Source organism: Lactuca virosa, chromosome 6, assembly GCF_052849685.1.
Source record: "Lactuca virosa cultivar CGN04683 chromosome 6, Lactuca_virosa_CGN04683_v6, whole genome shotgun sequence".
In the NCBI taxonomy this organism is placed as follows: Eukaryota; Viridiplantae; Streptophyta; class Magnoliopsida; order Asterales; family Asteraceae; genus Lactuca; species Lactuca virosa.
This window is the reverse complement of record NC_136431.1, coordinates 211,921,211-211,942,028: the sequence shown is the minus strand read 5'-3', so window position 1 is coordinate 211,942,028 and position 20,818 is coordinate 211,921,211. Positions and strand designations below refer to the sequence as shown.

The 20,818-nt window shown below is 36.9% G+C and overlaps 1 protein-coding gene across 1 annotated transcript; it reads right to left on the bottom strand.

Annotated features, from left to right (window-relative positions):
* Window positions 1-8,144: 8,144 nt before the first annotated feature.
* Window positions 8,145-12,316, bottom strand: HOP2 (stress-inducible protein). Its single transcript, XM_079054813.1, has 7 exons — window positions 11,254-12,316; window positions 10,341-10,629; window positions 10,148-10,233; window positions 9,782-10,005; window positions 9,599-9,665; window positions 8,559-8,618; window positions 8,145-8,441 (listed from the first exon to the last, which is right to left on the bottom strand). The coding sequence occupies exons 1-7, from the start codon at window positions 12,163-12,165 to the stop codon at window positions 8,328-8,330; spliced, it is 1,752 nt and encodes a 583-aa protein (XP_078910939.1). The 5' UTR covers window positions 12,166-12,316; the 3' UTR covers window positions 8,145-8,327.
* Window positions 12,317-20,818: the final 8,502 nt, after the last annotated feature.

Genomic DNA, 20,818 nt, shown 5'->3' with positions numbered 1-20,818 from the left:
AATCCTAACACATAATGTGAGCAGTGTCTCCATTAACTCATTAAGTTATACAAGATTATTATTTATTAGTGTGACGCATAAGACGTTTTGGTTACTTCGGTTGATCCTTTTTTGAAAGCTTCTCCTGAACCTGCTCTTGTTCCTCCTTGACTCTTTTGTTGTCTACTATGAGGAAGTGGTTACACCTATCTGGGTTTGACGTGCGAGAATGGAAGTGTCTAAAGAATCTATGAGATTTAAGTGAAACATTATGGGGTGATCCTTACAGAGTCCTCCTATAATTGCACAATGTATACAGGTTGTATATAACTTAAGATTAAATAGACCTTCGAATAAGTGATCCTACTCCAAAACCACAACCAAACAAGGAACAGGTAGTGAAGCGTAGATCACAAATTCTAAGTCTATAAAATCTCAATTATATATAACCTTGGGAGTATACATTGCAAGATTATAGACCTATCCGTAAGGGTCTTTTAAGTTATCACATAAGTTATTTATATAGTGCCTAAAATACTCCTATAGTATTTTAATGTAATGTATTTGGTATGTTTTAAACTTGTTATCTTGTTATAGTATCATAAAATACTCCCATAGTATCTTATCTTTATGTTCTGATCTAGAATTCCCTTGAATAGAGTTAGGTAAGTTTTAAGACTGTTGCAACACCACATCACTCCCAAACACATGTCGGTCACGTCTCGAATGAATATAGTTGATCAGGCTATATTAATCCTAGCTATGATTACATAACTGTCCAGGTTTGACCGTAGTGTTCAACCTTTAAATACTTATGTTATGTTCTTCTTGTAACACTTGTTCTAGTATTTATATATGTATAAGCACGTATGTATACTTTTATAAGGTATCGTTTATATATTTAAAATATATTATTATCCAGAGCACTTCAGCCCCATTGTATTTATAGTTGTATATCTTTTCTCGGTTGATATACTTAGTTCACTATAAACAATGCTCTGCTACCAATCTGTCACACCCCAAAACCGGAACGGCGGAAACGTTCGGGGGTGGAGGACGTCATGTTTAGTATCACAAGTCATGCATCATAGTAAGCAAAGTAATAAACAACCATTTCATTAGAAAGAAAGTGTTTACAAAGTATGTGATTCACATAACATAGACTACAAAGTAAATAACAAAAGACATGAAGCTATTATGCTCCATCTTCTGAATCCCAGTGCGAGTACCTGTCTACTGGTCTCCTGAGAATACAAGTTATTTTGAAAGAGTAGATCAGCATTTAAGCTGGTGAGTTCATAAAATTTTAGTGATGTAAGTAAGTTGTAAGAAAGTTGTAGTAAGTTGTAAGTTCTTTTAGAAAAGTTTGCATGTTCCTCCAGAAAATCCTATATTTCATGTTTTGATGAAAGATAAGTAAAAATGACTCTACAATCCTTTCTATGAGTACTAAATGGATACAAGTTATATAAAACCCAGAGTAAACAAACAATCGGTTATGTGTATCCGCCCTAAGCCCACAACCAAACAAGGAACAGGAAATTAGGCGGAAGGCACACATCCCATTGGTTGTTAGATCCTTGTTGTATATAACCCTGGTGTATTCACTTGGTACTCACGGAGTTAACTGTAATAGTTCCTTTATATTTGATGAAAAGATTCTTTAAGAAAACCATTATTTCTTTTAGTAAAAATGGTAACCACAATGGTTCCTTCTATAATCACTTAGTTTATACTAGTTATATATAATCTAGTATCGAACAGATAGTTAATTGTGTGAAACTGCCCTAAGCCCACAACCAAACAAGGAACAGGAAATGAGGCGGAAAGCACACATCCAACTACCTATCGGGTATTAATTATATATAACCCTAATGTATAAACTAAGGTATTATAGAATTAACCACCTAAGGTCCTTTAAGTTATACCAGTTTAATAAAATGGATTAAACCCTTACTGGTAAGTTTCTAGTTTTGTATACTAAATGTTCTATTTGAAAAGTATGTTTTGTACTAGAAAACAGTGCATTTGAATTAGTGTCCTATGATCTGGCCCATACCTGGTACCCCTTATGATTACTTGGTGTATACGGAACATATATATAGCCAAGATCGGATAGATAGTAGACTGGGTGAATCTGCTCTAAGCCCACAACCAAACAAGGAACAGGAAATGAAGCGGAAAGCACACATCCTACTACCTGTCAGATCCGATTAATATATATTCCTGATGTATAAACTAAGGAATCGTAAAGTTTGCATTATAGGCCCCCTATCTACTGAATGTACTAGACTCGACTGTTTAGTTTGTAGTTGAAAAGATGTAAGTTTTCCCTAGTTTATAACTATCTTAACTCGAAAATAGTTTGCATTAACTTTCAAGTGAAACTGTCACAATATGAAAGTAATGGGAAAATGTAAGTACTCAGTTGTCTTTTGAATTGACATACTGACGTATTGATTACCTTAAAACAAGTTTGTTTTATTTAAGGTCATAATGTGATGAGTAGTACCCATACTATACGCTCTCCCTGCAAAAGATTATGGGGACCAAACGCGACTTCCGCAAACAAATTGCTAGGCCGTGTAAATTCACATTAAAGTTATATGATCATGTATACCCAATTTACTATCACCTTTTGTTTAGAACAATGAGTTAGTGATTATTGGTATAATTAGATCCTGTTTTGTTCTTCTGCTATAGAATTTAGTATGTTCTTTCTGTTATAGTGTATAGTATGTCTCTCTGTTGTATTGTATCTTCCTCCCTATTTCTCTTTATAGTATGTTCTCTATGTTATCGTGTATTGTATCCACCTCCCTGTTTCTCTTTATAATATGTTCTCTATGTTATAGTGTATTGTATCTACCTCCCAGTTTCTCTTTATAGTATGTTCTAGTATCTAGTATAAACTGAACCCCTAAACTATACATATTTAAGTTTACTAGTATGTTTAGTTGAACTGTTACTGAAAATACTCATTTATCTACTAAGTTATGATTGTACTTTCAAAACGGAGTTTTATAAACTATAAAGTAACATAACTTAAAAAGAGTTTTTGAAATGTTTTGATCACTTATAAAAGACATAAGCAATCTTTTGAAAGATGATTATAACAAACATTTACACAACTATCATTGTTTTCAACATGTATCCCCCCCCCCTTAAAAGCATTTAAAATAGTTTAAAATATTGATTATAGGGGTATGAACTCACCTTACGTGGGTGATTCAAACGAATATGCGCCTAAGGATGAGAAGTTCCACGAATGAAGTCCCGAGACACAAACGAGTCCTAAATGACATATAATGTCATATATTGGCATGAATATAGTGTTTAGAAGCAACCACATGCAAGGAAACACCTTTAGGGACTAGGAAACACTTGGACCAAGTGTTAGAATCACATGTGATTCATCTAAGGGGAGTGTACGACCACTAAATGGAGTGTGCGGCCACGGGTGTACGGCCATGGAGTGTACGGCCGTAAACTCATGGTAACAAGTGCACATAAGGGTCTTTTAATGATAGGGAAGCTTGTGGGACTATTGCTCATCAAGTGTTGAAGCTAGGTTTGCACTTTGGAGGCCCTTTAGGGGTGTTTTGAGGGGTGTACGGCCACACATGGGTGTACGGCTGTACACTCCTTATGATCTTGAGTTTTGGTCGTTTTTAGGGTGTTAAACTAGTGTTCCTAACATGTACTAAGCATAGGGAAGGAGTACTTACGATTTGGAGGCTCAAGAGGGTTCACAATCACCAAGAACAAGTGTGTGTTCTTGGTGTTCTTGGTGAAATGGATGAAGATTTGAAGATCTACCCAAAAGATGATTTGCAATGGATGAAATCAAAGGGTGTTACTAGGTTAAGAAGAATAACAACAAATCAAAACGGAAGAAAGGCTTACATTCTTGAAGATCGGGTGAAAAGCTTGATGATAGTTGAGAGAAAACTCGAGTTCTTGACTTGGAAACTGAAGAAATGACTTACGAATGAAGGGATATCACTCATATGGAGGGGGTATACGGCCAACATGGGTGTACGGCCGCACACACACATGTGTACGGCCGTACACTCATGTGTACGGCCATACACTCCCTCTAATGGAGTGTTCGGCTCGATTTCAACGCGAAGAACTTACACAACTCAATCCTATACCCAATGCTTGAATGTAATGAGCTTTGAACCCTTAAACGGACTCTAAACAAGGCTAAAAGATAGCAGAAACGAGTCTGACACTCGGTTGGATTGAATGGCTGAACTTACAAGGCAAAGATTTTCGGGTTGTCACATCATCCCCCCGTTAGATGGAATTTCGTCCCGAAATTAGCTTTCTTAGCAAAACTACTGGGGTTGCGCTCCTCTGATTTGCAGAATACCCACTCGTAGACCTGGCAACTTTGCCCTACTGTTCATGATAGGATTCATACTCGGACCATCTATCATTACCTCGTGTATACAAGTCGTATATAATTAAGATTAGTTAGACGGTCGGATGTGTGACTGTGCCCCAGGTCCACAACCAAATAAGGAACATGAGATAGGGCGGAAGCACACATACTAAATCTGCGTAATCATAATCATATACCACCCTCGCGTATACACTAAATAGTGATAGGTGGGCTGTATTCGGCCTTAGCCTCTGTGCTCGAACTTGGTCTGCTGGACGAGTGGTATTTCGTGAAGGTCTGCTGAACATACGGCGGCAAGGCTTCAGAATGCAAAGTACTCTTTGCATGAGTACTTCGGGGTTTATAGAACGAGAGACAAAACTGAGGTCTAGGTCGGACTGTCGTTACGAATGACGAAGGTTTCGTGAATTTGACGATCAAGGCGATAGAAACATATGAACTTAGTATGGTGAGGACCACGCCAACTCATGACGAATGATAGAAACGGACTCTTTACTGAACAAAGTTTGTCCGATTTGAAAGAAACGTATGTTATACGATGATGTACTCCTAGTGTGTTCGACAATGTACTCTTTGTAAACGTTCTAGTGCTTTCTGTTTTCCCCCTTATGTTAACACTTCTACGTATCGTACCGCGATGAGCGAGTACATACTGTGAAAGTGCTTTGCTAACTAGTGTCGATACTTTATACTACGATCCTCCTCGGTACCACTATGATCGCCTGGAATATACAAGTTATGAATAATTAAGATGAAATAGACAGTCGACTGAGTAACTCTGCCTCAAATCCACAACCAAACAAGGAACAGGAATTAAGGCGGAATCACTCACTCTAAGTCTACAAAATCTTAGCTATGCACAACCCTGATGTACATACTAAGCCATCATAGCTTCTCTGAACGTATCTTTTAGTTCTCTTAAATACTGTGACTTGTTTCAATAAGTGAGTTATTATAATTACTTTTAAGTGTTTTCCCCAAGTTTTAATCTTATATATATAAATTAATTTTTAAAGTAATTCTTATTTTAATTCGAAAACGTATCGCTGCTCCCTGGCGACTTCGGGGTTGATTCTCCTGCGGTGATCATCAGAATTCGTCCATCTGCTCCTGAGTTCTTTGTTATCGGGCAGTCCCTCTGGTAAACTAGTGTTCCTAACATGTACTATGCATAGGGAAGGAGTACTTACGATTTGGAGGCTCAAGAGGGTTCACAATCACCAAGAACAAGTGTGTGTTCTTGGTGTTCTTGGTGAAATGGATGAAGATTTGAATATCTACCCAAAAGATGATTTGCAATGGATGAAATCAAATGGTGTTACTAGGTTAAGAAGAATAACAACAAATCAAAACGGAAGAAAGGCTTACATTCTTGAAGATCGGGTGAAAAGCTTGATGATAGTTGAGAGAAAACTCGAGTTCTTGACTTGGAAACTGAAGAAATGACTCAGGAATGAAGGGATATCACTCTTATGGAGGGGATGTACGGCCAACATGGGTGTACGGCCGCACACACACATGTGTACGGCCGTACACTCATGTGTACGGCCGTACACTCCCTCTAATGGAGTGTTCGGCTCGATTTCAACGCGAAGAACTTACGCAACTCAATCCTATACCCAATGCTTATATGTACTGAGCGTTGAACCCTTAAACGGACTCTAAATAAGGCTAAAAGATAGCAGAAACGAGTCTGACACTCGGTTGGATTGAATGGCTGAACTTACAAGGCAAAGATTTTCGGGTTGTCACAGCCGGCCTTGGTGCCTTAGACCCATGGGTATGGTGAGAAGACTCACATTTCCAAGGCGGAACTGGCACACTGAAGTCAGATATATCCCACGCTGCTCCTCCCAAACTGCCTATAATCATTGAGTAAATAACTCAGCATAATCCCATAAATACCCCCAGGGTCAACCTTGGTCAAAATCAGGGTCTATAGTCAAGGTCAACAGTCCATATTGACCTTGACTTGACGAGTACAATCAGTCACTCGTCGGGTCCCTGCTTAACTCATCGACTCGCCGAGTCACCAGAGGGACTCGTCGAGTTCCTTGATGTTCACGGCCGTAAACCACCAACTGAACACCCTTTATCGTAAACCCTTGGCCGTAAACCCTTGGTCGTGAACCCTTTCCAGTGGGACTCGGGGTCCCAAACTTCAGATCTATCCTCTACTAGTGCAGTTAACACGTAAAGTTGCAAACTTTACATGCATGCAAGGCCTCTCATGGCCATAATACTTAAAAGAAATTTAAGGATCTTAAGCTGAAAGTGACAGATTGATACCTCAAACGAACGCCCAACACGAAATAGACGCTTGATGTAGTGCTTTTCCTCTTGGTACTTCCTCTTCAAGCTTGGAATTCTCCCCAAAATCCCAAAGATAGCCCCCAAATGCACTCACTTCACACCTTCGAGAGTTTGCGGCCGTAAACGGTCTTTTATCGTGATAAGGGAGGCCACAAGGGTTTATAATGATGTTTATATAGGGGCAAACCCCAAAATTTAGGGTTTTCTTTAAACCGCTCGGACTCGTCGAGTCGGTCCCGTCCCGCGTTCCATGATACCACGACCCTACTCGACGAGTTGATCTCCCAACTCGCCGAGTCCATGCATAAAACCTTTCCAAATCAAACCAGGTGTTACACTTTTCAACCTCAGTAGTAGACTATGAAATAACACTTACTACTATGAAATAACACCTTAGTGTTTCGATGAACAAGAGATAAGGTTGTCGGCGAGAAAGATATAGTACCTTGAACTGGAACGTTAGGTGGAATGGAAGGCCATCCCCCTATTCATCATAAGAGTATTCTATGAGAACCGTAGGCAAGGAGACATGAAGCTAAACATTGTCACTAATGCATAATGTGTTTTTAAGGGCATGAAGGTGTGACTCGCAAGGATCGTCTATGTAAGTACATATATTAGACCTCAAAAGAGATGTATGGACAAGTGAAGGTAAGATATAGCAATGCATGGGAAATGATAATATAAATTAAGATCTACCAATTGAGGACTAGTTGAGTCTGGCTTGTAGATAGATTTGACATGTATTGGGCAAGGTTTGCAGTTTAGCATATGAGCATGCTCGAGTATCTCAGTGGAACACTTCTACTGACAAAGGAACAGGTTATGGGAGGTTCGTACTACTAAGATCCCCAAAAATAATTCAGAGCGCCAAGGTTTGTCATAGCAAACTAAAGACCTAGAAGAGAGATAAATTGTTGAAGACATAGACGCAGGGGATGATCTCATCCGTATACTATAGAAGATAAGGTGTATATTGACAAGAGAGGTATATGAAGATGGACGAGTTTATTCCATAAGTAAAATGTCAAGGAGTAAGGTGAAGTCTCTTTTAATAGGTCGTATATCTCTCTTGAAAGGAAGTTTGGTCACTTTTGGAGTCTATTATTTCTCCATAGTTAGTTCTTAATTTGTTGGATAGATTATGTTGTCAACTATTTGGGGAACAGGAGATTGGCAACGTGAAACGTGTTGGATCAAGTAGCACAAAGTCATAGCTTTAAAGGAAGAAAGTGGATTAGGTATTGGTTATAGCTTATTTCCAACCAATCACGCTATATTGTATAACTAGACTATGGAGATTCCTTTTTGAGCCATATCCCCTTTGGTCCTAGGTTATTAAGTTAATTCACACTATTTATGGATGTATTGGTTCCAAGTTTTATTTTTCTAACGATGTTAGTATAAATATAAATAATATGAATTTAACACCTAGCTGAAATTGTGACCAACAATCATCGATAAAGAAATCCTGATTATTTGTTTGCATACACTTAACTGTTTCAATCATAAGCAAAAAGTTAAAAACATAACATCAAAAAAAACCAACTAGACCCAAAAATCCAAAACAAAAATCATCATGATTCACTGAAACCATTCAGACCAATTAACGTGTTTTTTGTATTCATCTCATTTGCACAATCCCAGCACTTATCAGCTTCTGAATCTTGTTCATCACTGAAGGATTCTTCATGTGATCTTGTGCTGCTTTTGGATTCTCTTGAAGATCCTTAAGCACCTGCCCAAATAAAAACCAAACCCCAAGTCAACACAAAGTCAAACCATCAAAAACTAACTAAAATTTATGACAATTTAAAAAAAAAAAAAAAAAAAATAAAAAAAAAAAGGTGTATACCTGTGCCATCACTGGATCAGTAAGAATGTTCTGAATTTCCGGATCTTGCATAGCCTTTGCCTGTAACACAAGAGTTATTTACAGTTTCAGTACCTTGAGAAATACCAATTGACCAATAATAGTCATTCTTATGGATTTAACTAAAATAACAGAAAGTAACCACACATTTTTCTTTTCAACCATTTATTTTGCAAAATTGTTTCATTTTTTCGAAAAGTAAATTTGCCAATTCCTTCATATTTTAAAGGATATGAATAGAATTTTGTGAACTTACTTCACATTTTTGAACAATCAAATTCGTTTTTTAATTCAAATTTTTGACAAAATAGGGGATTTATAAAGGGAAATTCACATAAAAACCCATATTTTTTTTCAAATAAAAACAGTTTTTACCCAAAAACCACTTTTAGGTGCTTTATAAACCGAACTTTTTAGATTTTTTTTCTACTTTTAGAAGTATAAATTAGTAAAAATAAACATTTATACTTCTAAAAAGGTATTTAAGTTCTAAGAAATATATTAATACTTCTAAAAACAATTTTTTACATTTTAAACAGTATAAATAGACAAAAACAACATATATGAAGAAACAGCATTTGTATTTAAAAAAAACATAAATATGATATTTAATCAAACGATTTATAAAAACTTTTTTTTGTGTATAAATACATTTTTCGTGCATAAACACACATAATATGAAAATAAAAATACTTAGGGTAACCTCAAAACCTATGATAAGAGGTAAAAAGGGTAAAGGTCGAATAAATCTTGAAAAATTCCAGTTATAATGCACCTAAAAGTAATTTTAGACTAAAATCATAATTTTTTTTAAAAGACTTGAGGGTTTTTATGTCCCTTTCCCATTTATAATATAAATTTATTAATTCAACTAAATGGTTGCTAATTTAGATAACCCAAGGACTAAAAATGTTAAGAAACAGTAAAATAGTGACAAAAACTACAGAAAAAAATATTCCTATTGGACCATATCGTAAAGAATGATATAACACAGGGACCAAAACTGTAAATAAGAAACAAACCTGTCTCTCTTTTAGCTCATCAGGTGTGAGATCTCCACGGCTAGCTCTGTTAATTTGTTGAACACAGCTGAAAGTAACAATAATCATTCAAAGGTAAATAAATAGGAACAAAACAAATAAATAAATAAAAATTGTGATTATTTATTTATTTGTATATAAATAAATAAGTAAATAAATAAATACCTCCTGACACCCTCTAGCAACTCTGGGTTTTTAGGATCATGTTTTAATCCCTCTTCATATGTCTCTAAAGCTTTATCAAATTCCTTCATGAAAAACTGAATTGCACCTTTCCTTGTATACCCCTTTGAGAATTTTGGATCAATTTCAATGCATTTTTCTGCATCTTTTAGACCTTCTGGCATTGCTCCAAGTTTTGTGTAACAAGCAGCCCTGTTACTATATGCCTATAAAATGGAAATTATTTACATTTCTTTACCAAAAATATTCAATTTGTCAAAAGAAATTAGCAAATGTTTCACAAGTTTCAAGTTATATATTGGTAAGAAGAGTATAAACCCTGGAAATTCATCCAAAAGAAACCATTACCTTTGCATCTTTGGGATTTCTTCTCAAAGCTTCTGTGTAGTGCTTAATAGCATCTGGATATTTCTGCTCTTTGAAGCATTCATTTCCTAATATAGATGTGTAAGAAATTGATTTGGTGAACAAAATAGGTTAATAGCAGGAGAATTGTGTTTCTTTAGGGATAAAACTAAAGTATATTGTATAACAAGCTGACCTTTTTCACGTTCTTTTTCAGCAAGTTCAGGATCATAATACTCTTGTTGTTCTAGTTCTTTCTTTGCTCTTTCTGCATCATTGAGTTTCTTCAATGTATCAGGGTTACGATGTTCTGTAAGAGCTTTTTGGAAGGTTTCGATTGCAGGATCATAATCTTTGGAGACTTTGGCCATTTTAACCAAAGCAGTTCCTTTTCTTGTTAATGCCCTTGCAACCATTTTGTAATCTGAACGAAGCTCTCTTCCTCTCTCCACTGCCTTTTCACAATCTTTGATGCATTCATCATACTGTAAGATTATAATGACTCAAGAGTTATACTGAAGTGGTTGTAGAATACCAATGTTATAATCAGTTAATCTATTTAGAATATGAACTCCTATAAGGAATCCTATGATAGATAATCAAGAAGCCTACATATGAAACCCTACAATAGTCAAAAACACAGCTGCCTGTACCCAAAGGCTAATGTTTAACAAGACAAAACAACCACAAAGTGGGTGTCCATGAAGATACAACAAAACACTATTCCATCATGTGAAGGATGGGGTATGTCAAAAACACGTGGGTAACACTTTATTGAAATTCTAATCCAAATTAAACTGCTAATGAAAATTCCCTATATGGATTTTCTGAAGACATTTTTTATTTTGATGTGAGTTCTAATTAAATTGATGTGTTTCCACAAAGCTTCTCAACTTTGTCATTGTTGAGGAACAGCTTGGGTTAATTGATTGTTAGCATAGAACACTGCTAGTTCAATCAATATAGAACTAGGCTACAAGCATTCATACCACATAAATTCAAAGTTCCAAACTTCAGCTTTCAGGCATATCTAGTTGATGTTTTCATAAGAAATTTATTGTTATGTTGACGATGAACTAGATGTTAACTAGATAAAAACATGTGCATACCTTTGCCATTTCCAAGTACACTGCAGCGCGATTTGTAAGGAACGAAATATCGGCATCATCCAGTTCAATGGCCTTTGAATAATGTGCGATCGCTGTCTCAAAATCTTTCTTCTTGTAGGCAGCATTACCGGCCTCTTTCTCCTTTTGCGCCTGTGCTTTCTTCTCTTTAATCTCCTTCTCCTCGTCGTTTACTTCCATCGGTTCTGGCTCAGGTTCCGGCTCACGCTTCTTCTCCTTCACCGACTCTGTTTCATCAGCAGGACGTTTCCTCTCCTTAGGTGGAGAATCCGGCATCTCCATATCATCTCCAGGCATATGAGTTTGCATCTTAATGTTCAACAACACACTAAGCGCTTGCATAACTCTCTGATCCTTCAAGTACAAATTCAAATTGCTAGGGTTTTTCTGAAGATCCTTCATCATGTTAACAAAATCGGGCTGTTGCATATACAATCGTGTAGCCGGATCAGCCGTTAGCTTCGCCCACATATCCGGTCCAAACGCATCTCCAAACAGGTTATTCGGCGGTGCGCGTGACCGAGAAGAGGCTGACGCAGCCGCCTGAGCTGACTGAGCGTCCGCGAGTCCAGATTTCAAAGTTTCATTATTAGGATCAACTTCAAGCCCTCTCTTATAAGCCGAAACTGCATCATCAAATTGATGCAAGCCATGATGAGCCGCGCCGAGACGTGAGTAGCCTTTAGACCAGTCGGGTTTCAGATCGACAGTCTTTTGAGCATCAGTGAGAGCTTCGGAATATTGATTCAGGGAGGCATAAGCGGCAGATCGGTTGGAATAAAGGACGTGGTTGGTAGGGGCGAGGTTGATGGCGTCAGTGAAGTGACGGATAGCTTCATTATAGTTTCCGGCAGAGAAAGCAGCGTTACCTTTGGCCTTGGCTTCGTCGGCCATGTCTTAACGTCGACGGCGGTGTATGATGAGTGTTTGTAATTTGCTCTCGTCGGAAAACTTGACTTCGATTTAGCCGATTAAGATAGAGAAATTAGGGTTTTTATAAGCTAACCAGAGAGGTCGATGAAGAGAAGTTCTGGATGGTTCTAGCCACCATCATTAGATAATAAATATATATAATTAAATAAAAATAACACTAAGCTACGAATTCCGTACGTATTGTAGTTTAATTTTTATTTTAAATTATATTATTTTGATAGACAATTAAACTATGGGGGGGTGGGGGGGGGGGAGGGTTTGCAAAAATAGTTTTTTACCTGGAAATTGGTAGCGAAAAGTGGGTAGCTGGTAGCGGGTGATCGGTAACAAGAAGTTGTAGCTTTAGAGCATGTTCGACACGGAGCGTTTGAGAGCTTCTAGCTTCTAGCGTTTGACAAAACGTTCCATTTTGAACAAAAAGTCTCGTTCGGCACTACAAGCTTCTAGCGTTTAGTTTTAAGAAAACTCTTCAAATCCAAATTCTACTTCATGTAGCATTTAACAAAAGCTACAAGCTATCCGCCACCCGCTACCAGCTAATTTTGCCGAACACGCCCTTAGTATTTTGGTAAAAGTAGCTAGAAGCTTTTTGAAATATGTAAAATTACATTAAAGGACAATTATTTAAATATATATATATATATATATATATATATATATATATATATATATATATATAAGTATATTTCTAAGGATAATTATGAAATTGATTTCAAAAGCTCAATTTTTTGTTAAACGCTATGGGCATGTTCGGCATGGAGCTTTTGGAAGCGTTTGAGAGCTTCTAGCTTCTAGCGTTTGACAAAACGCTCCGTTTTTAACAGAAAGTCTTGTTTGGCACTACAAGTTTCTAGCGTTTAGTTTAAACAAAACGCTTCAAATCCAAATGCTACTTCATGTAGCGTTTAACAAAACGCTACAAGCTACCCGCCACCCGCTACAAGCTACCTGCTAACAGCTAATTTTGCCGAACACGCCCTATATGAAGTAGCTTTTAGATTTGGAGCGTTTTGTTTAAACTAAAAGCTAAATACTCGTATTGTCAAACGGAGCTTTCTGTTTAAACTAAAGTGTTTTGTCAAAAGCTAAAAGCTAGAAGCTCTCAAATGTTCGTATTACCAAAAGTCAACCCAGGTCAACAAGTCAACGGTCAGCATCACCATCAGTTGACCCTCATGTCATGACCAGCCCATGGTCACGTCGTGAGAAACACACTCGGCCCAATTAGGGATGAGTATAGGCGGGTACCCTCCTCATTTTGCGAGAACCGGAATTGGAAACGGAACCGGCGGTTCCTAGAAAGTTAGAACCGGAACCGGTCTAGGCGGTTCTTACTTTTGGAACCAATCCCGGAACCAGCGGTTCCGGTTCCAGGACCATATAACCCGGTTACATCAATATTTGTTTACTTTTGTCAATAAAAACCGCAATTTAGTTCGGTCTAAATCGAATCAATTTGAACCAACGACAGATAAAATCAGATAAATATATTCTAAACCGGTCTAAAAAATACTACACACATTTTTTTGAATATCAAACTACAACAAGATGCTTTAGTAATGTTAAGGCTTTAAGGTAGATACATTGTTTATTTTATATTTTCCGATCGTGTATTATAAACCGGTTACGGCGGGTACCCAACGGATAGCGGTTCCGAAAAAATGAGAACCGGAACCACTTAAGGCGGTTCCATAACTTTAGGAGCCGGAACCGGAACCGCTTAAGGCAGTTTCGGTTCTGGAACTGGCAGTTCCGGTTCCGAAAGCGGGTACCCGGTTGCAATGCTCATCCCTATGCCCAATCCCAAACTTGATCACGATCCAACTCAGCCAACTTAGTATCGACCAAATATATCATCACGTCATGATGATCATGCCATCACGTCGTGACATTTATCAGTCCAAAACAATCGAGAAATCCCTCGTCGTCACGTCGTGACGAGGAAGCTGTAGCGTCGTGAAGACGGGCTTTCTCAGCTTAATGGATTCAGCTCTCAATCCATTAAGTCATCCATCTAATCCTTCCAGAAGGTTTTCTAACGTCCATTACCACCTAAAGATTATTGCTTTTCAGTCATGCATGTCCATTGTGAATCTAAAGCTCACATTAGGTTAGAAATGGAGAAACATCACCAAGGATCTCATGCATAGGCTCAATATACTAGCAAAATCCATATCTAAGCCATATGATATACAAAGGACCTCAAGAATCCATAAAGTTGCCAACTTTATGGAATCTCACCATTTCAACTTGCTCAAACTTGAAAATAAATGAACAAAAGCTTAGATCTAGTAGCCTAGAGTAATAAAGTTTGGGTCTTAAACACTTACAAAGGTCCAGAGATGCCCAAATGAAGTCCCAAAGTTTCCAAATATGCTCACAACACTACCAAGGCCTTCTTTTCCCTTCAAAAGCAACCAAAAACACCAAGGTGAGCTCAAAAATGGAGAAGAATGATTAGGGTTTCTTCAAGAGGGCTTTGGAAGTGATGGAGGTTGACGGTAAAGGATATCATGTCCCCTCACTTCCTTTAAATTGGGTCCATGTCCGAAAATTAGGGTTTTTCCCTCATCGGGTTTCACGTCGTGATCATCATAGTGTCACGTCGTGACACTTAAATGACACTCCCAAGGTAGCATTATTCACTTAGAGATCCTTTTGGATAGATCATTTGAGATTATCAGTTAGGATTAAGGAGTGAAAATAATGGGAATGGGTAATCGGATTAATTGATTGATATGAAGCATATGATTATAACAAATTAAATATTATGGGTTGAAAATCCATGTGTACTCACCAGGTTTCCCAACCTGACCCACTCAGTTTATTTGAATCGCAGGTAATTAAATAAAAATACATGGATAATAATGTATGTATCTGTTGAGAGATTCAAGGAGATGTACATTGTTAGTATGTTGAGACTTTGTAAATCTCCGTTTATGCTTATGTTTCTTGTATCAGTTATGGCATCCCCAACATTAATAAATAAATGGAAACATTTCTTCGGAAATACTTTTACGGGACCAAATTCCGCATTAATGAATAAACTTTGTATTAAATAAGCATAAATAAAAGGTTTTAAATTAACCGTTAAAATGGGGATGTCACACATTGCACCTTCACCAAGCCCATTACCTTGTTGTGTAAGGTCTTCATCTTCCTGTCGAGAATCGCAATCGGTCTCTCTACATAATTCAAGCGCTCATCAACCTGAATTTTGTCCAAGGTCACCACTACAAAATCATCAACCAAACATTTCCGTAATTGAGAGACATGGAAAGTGTTATGGATCTGACTAAGCTCATCAGGGAGATCCAACCGATATGCAACCTTGCCCAATGAGGTGATAATCATAAAGGGACCAATATACCTGGGGCCCAACTTTCCCCACTTTCGAAACCGGATGACACCTTTCCAATGTGACATCTTCAGAAGCACAAAATCTCAGACCTGAAACTCGAGGTCTAAACGTCAACGATCAGCATAACTCTTATGGCGACTATGTGTGGTCTGCAGTTGATTGCACTTGTTGTATCAACTCAGTGGTCTTGAGTACTACCTCAATAGTCCCCATAACTAGATGCCCGACCTCATCCCAAAAAAATTGGGGTCCGACACTTCCTCCCGTAAAGCATCTCGAATAAAATTCATAGCGATCTCTTCCCACTTCCACATGAGAATTGGTGACGACTACATTTTTTTGTGGGGTCTCTGATGTTCAGCCTTGAATTTCTGGAAAGTCAAGCACCGGTCCCCAAACCTGATGGATTTTATAGTTTACAAAACAATGTGCTTGCGGAATTTCACTTAACGCTAAGAGCACATGCAACCTAAAGGATCTATGTCTCACACTTTGAATGCAACATACTATGAATAACAAAACTAACATAAACCCTAATGAAACCCTAGTATAATCAAAATACAATAACTAGGATTAACATACCTTTGATTTGTTGTAGCAAACAAATCACTTCAATCCCTTATATTCGTTGGTCTTGGAAAGCTTAGCACCAAAAGGATGATGCCTCTAATGGCTCACACCCAAAACCAGAAACGCTAGAATGAGGAGGAGAGAAGAGATATGAGGGAAATTTCGTTCATATGCTTATATGTAATGTCATGAACAAAATTTGCAAGCCAAAGGGTCCTATTTATAGTTTAGGTAACTTGTAGGCAAAGCAAGATTTGAATTGATTAAATAATAGATTTAATCCTAATTCAAATACTTTCATTTTATGCAACCAGGAGGCTTCCAAAAACCCTAAAAGAGCTCCCAAAACCGTCCATGCTTGGATGGTTCTAGAATTGCCTCTTTTGTTCAATTATTGAACAATTACAATTCACCCCTTGCACCTTTAATAAATTCCAATCAATCCCGAATTAATTCCAGATTAATTCTAATTCATAATTAATCAATTCTAAATGATTTCACATTAATTTATTAATCATATAAATTAACAAATCAATTATTTAACATTTGGTCTCATATTAATTTATTAATCACATAATAAATGAACAAATCAATTGTCTATTTCCATTTAATATATTAACCATATAATATTAACAGATCATTTATTATAATTTATTAATCATATAATAAACTAATAAATTTATATTTTCTTTACAAATGTCATTCTAATCAAGTTCTAGTTATGAGGGCAATCCAAAAAGGACTTTTTCTACTAATTACAAGAATATACCAATTTAGTTATGAGCTTAGACAATTTAATACAACAGTCTACTACTTGGATAAGTCTATAACTACAATTGCATGTGTAACCTTGAACCAAACAGCAACGTGTGCTTTCCAAAGCCACCGTCGAACTCTGATTAAAATCAAATGTTGGCCTTAAGATAAGTGATAAGCTATTTCTTCGTTCTACAAGATACCGTATGAACAAAGTCATGGATTAAATGATTAACCTCATGTTCATTTGTTTTGTTTCCCGATTTCCTGATTTGTGATCAAATTCAGACTACAAAATCGAGCACATCAATTTAGTCCGAACTAGGCCTAGTTCTTCTAGATCAACTCAAATCACCGAGGGACCCACAGTATCGCTTTTCACATTAAGGAAAAAGGGACAATTAAACTTTGAATATATAATCATTTATTTTACTCACCAAATCATGCATGAAATTACACTTTATAACACCCTGTTTTGAGATGTGTTGGAGTAAACCAATGCATAACTGATTTTCAAAATATGACTTATATATCTTTGTTTGAAGAATATTAGATATTATCATCTTAGAATTACTTGTGATTGAATCCATGAAGTAATCTCTAAGTGTGGTTCCATCTAATACTTAAATTCTTATTTCCATGTACTCATGAACATTGTAGCAGTATGTAATGTCCAATCCCTATGGAAAATCTAGAATCGATTCATGACAACCTTAATTCACTACTTCCTTCCAAAAGTATGAATGACTGTAGAATTTTGAATAATATTTAAATTACTCAGGGAAGTGAAACATGCAAAATGAAACACAATAATAAATTAATTAACTATGGTATCATACCTCTTAAATATAAATAAATCTTTATTATTTAATCACCATAACAATTACGAACTTATTCATTGTATAATGTTTCGAGTAATCAAATATCCACTTGAATAAAATAACATCAGTCATGCCATGTTATAAACATACATATTATGCCTCTCGATGGTCCTTCCTTTATGAATATATCGACTGGACATTACTCCAATGATGTTCATTTCACAATTCCAAATTCTTATCGTTATCTAAGATGTAGTGAAATTTCATCTTTACATGCATTGTCTTTTTGTGATTTCGAGGTTCTAAAGTCACAGAGACCGAAACTTCAATATTACAGAATGTTCCATCCCTCATATCTAAAGTCTTCTATGTATTTAAAGGGGTGGTTCCATGTTTTAGGGTATTTTTCTATCCTCCATCATATCTAAAGCCCCTTGAGAGAAACCCTAGCCTCCCTTTCACCACTTTGAGCTTCCTATCTCCTCTTTCATCCATTTGTGATCTTTTTGATGCCTTGAAGAAGAAGAATGTGTTCTTGGTGCATAGATCAAACAAACAAGTTCCCTCACCACATTGCAGCATATATTATGGACTCTTGTAAGTCCCTTAGTTCCAATCTTTATGAGTTATGCTTTTAGATCTAGGCTTTTTTTCATTTTCTCCATGTTTTTGAGAGTTTGAGTGGATGGATTTCATTAATTTGGCAACTTTATTGATCCTTGAGGTCCCTTTGAGGTTTAGTGTTCAAGAGCTGAGATTTGGTTGGGTTTTGGCTCACGCGTAGGATTTTTAACCTCATTTTCACCATTGTTATGACCTAGCTTGGGGAAAGACATGCATGACTATATAGCAATGACTTTTATGAATCATTTGGTGTAATAAAGCCTTCTAGATGAGATCAGTGTGTGGCTTAATGGATTAAGGGGTTAATCCATTAAGTTGTCCAGGATCAGTTCCCACGACGTGACTATATACTCACCACGTCATGGCGTATTAGGTTCTCGCGACTGTTTTTTTCGTAGATTGCCACATCATGACAAATGATGGTCCACGACATGGTAGCCAACAAATTTGTCTATTGGGTTGTTGAAATTGACCGTTGACCATTGATTTTTTGACCAGTTTGACTTTTGGTCAAACTTTGAGAGGTGTTGAGCTATAGTTTGAGGTTTAGCTTGTGATTGGTTTAGAAGGTTCATGTAGCTGATTCTATGGGACTTTGAGTAGTGGACTTCAGGTCTTCGGTTAGGTTAGGATTTTCATTATATTACCTATGTTATAGTCAGGTGCATGTTAGACTAGCTGGATCTTATTTTTTGATTGTTGGTATGTGTGTTTTGAGTTGCTGATAATCCCGAGACTACTGATAATCCATAGGGTTGCTGATAACCCCTAGGGCTGTTGTGAGCCCATATTATTGTTGATAGTCCTCAAGACTGCTGATAATCTCAAGGTTCCTGATAACTCACAACTGTTTATTATGTTGTGTTGTATGTGATATATTGGGGAACTCACTAAGCTTTGTGCTTACAGTTGTGGATTAAATTTTTTTTTCAGGTACTTATCGGATTGTGAAGGCGGGACTACACACAAACATCAACAATTTTAAGATTCGAGATTCCACATTGTCTTCTTATAACTCTAATTTTTGAATTATGGTTTATGAATAAGTGGTTTGACCTGAATGTAACTTTAATAAAAATGGTTGTTTATTATATTTTAAAAATGAAAATTTTATTTTGGAATTTGGGATGTTACATATTATAAGGATGTCATTCATATGATCTAAGGATCAAGAGGTATGTAATCTATCCTCTCTTTCGTTGATTATAAAGTATGTTGCTAAAACTAGTAAAACCTAGATCCTTGGATGCATAAATCTTTTGATTATTTCGCTACCTTCTTGATATGTATTTGATGCTATAGAAACCCAACACAATGGAGCAGTGAAGGATTTATTAACAGATACAAAACATAGGCAATGTGCTAGACATATACTAGCTAACATCAAAAAGAGATTTTTATGGGTTTTTGAAACCATTTTGTAATGCCCGGTTCCTGGTATGTATTTAATTCAAAATTTTATACATTTTTGTATAGAAACTCGACGAGTTGGAGGCCCCAAACTCGTCGAGTAGGAATGGATTGGGACGCGGGTTATGAAGTCTACTCGACGAGTTGGGAAGCCTTAACTCGACGAGTAGGACTGGCAGAATGAAACCCTAATTTTCAGGGTTTTGCACCCTATTTAAACACCTTAACCCCCGTAAGATGGCCTCATTTGCAGCCTCCATTGTTCCAAACCCTAGCCATGAAACCCTAATTCACTTTTGAGAGTCTTGAGCCATTTTTGTGCATTTTTTGTGATTTTGAAGAAGAATATACTTGAAGAAGAAGCAAGGACGTGTAGGAGGAGAGTAGATCCAGAAGTTGAGCTTCATTTTTGGTTCATCGAAGGTATAAAGCTCCTATCTTGTCTATAGTATGCTTAGATCTAGTTTTAGGGCATTTTATCCATATTTTGGTCCAAGAATGTTAGCTTTTGGGACTTAGACATCCTTTGTCGGAAAACCCTCAGATCTAGGGTCTTTAGGATACTTCATGGAATAAAGGTGCCAAATTTATGGCTATGGAAGTCCCATGCAACTTATGGATCATCTTTTTGGCCTTTTGAGCCAAGTAGGCTATGCATGCATGTAAAGATAGGAACTTTACGTGGCCAAACTGTCCCTAGAGTCCAGATCTATGACCCATTGGCTTATCTTGAAGTTTTTGTTGGGTTTTCTATGCATCAAATACACTCTAAAACTAGGCAGCGGAAAAATCGAAACAACGATATACCTAAGTGTACATGCATCCTATGGATCTATGGCTTCATGCTAATTACATCAACCCTAGGAAACTAAAACATAAGTAAGAAAACATATCTCTTATGTAGCCCTTGATCTCCATGCTTGAGATCTCGAACCTCCATGAAGTTGCTTGGATGAAAGGACCCAAACCAGAATCCCTCTAATGGTATAACACCCAATGACACCAAAGAGTGGAATAAAAATAACTAGGAGAAGGGTCAATTTCACAAACCCAAAAGGGTTAGAAATCGTCC

Bases quoted from the DNA above. Each gene is read 5' to 3' on its own strand.
- HOP2 (XM_079054813.1), bottom strand. From the start codon at position 12,165: ATGGCCGACGAAGCCAAGGCCAAAGGTAACGCTGCTTTCTCTGCCGGA. The intron at 9,666-9,781 runs GTATTTATTTAT...TGTTACTTTCAG, and splicing joins TTGCTAGAGGGTGTCAGGAG to CTGTGTTCAACAAATTAACA. The intron at 8,619-9,598 runs GTTTGTTTCTTA...CTTGTGTTACAG, and splicing joins ATGAGCTAAAAGAGAGACAG to GCAAAGGCTATGCAAGATCC.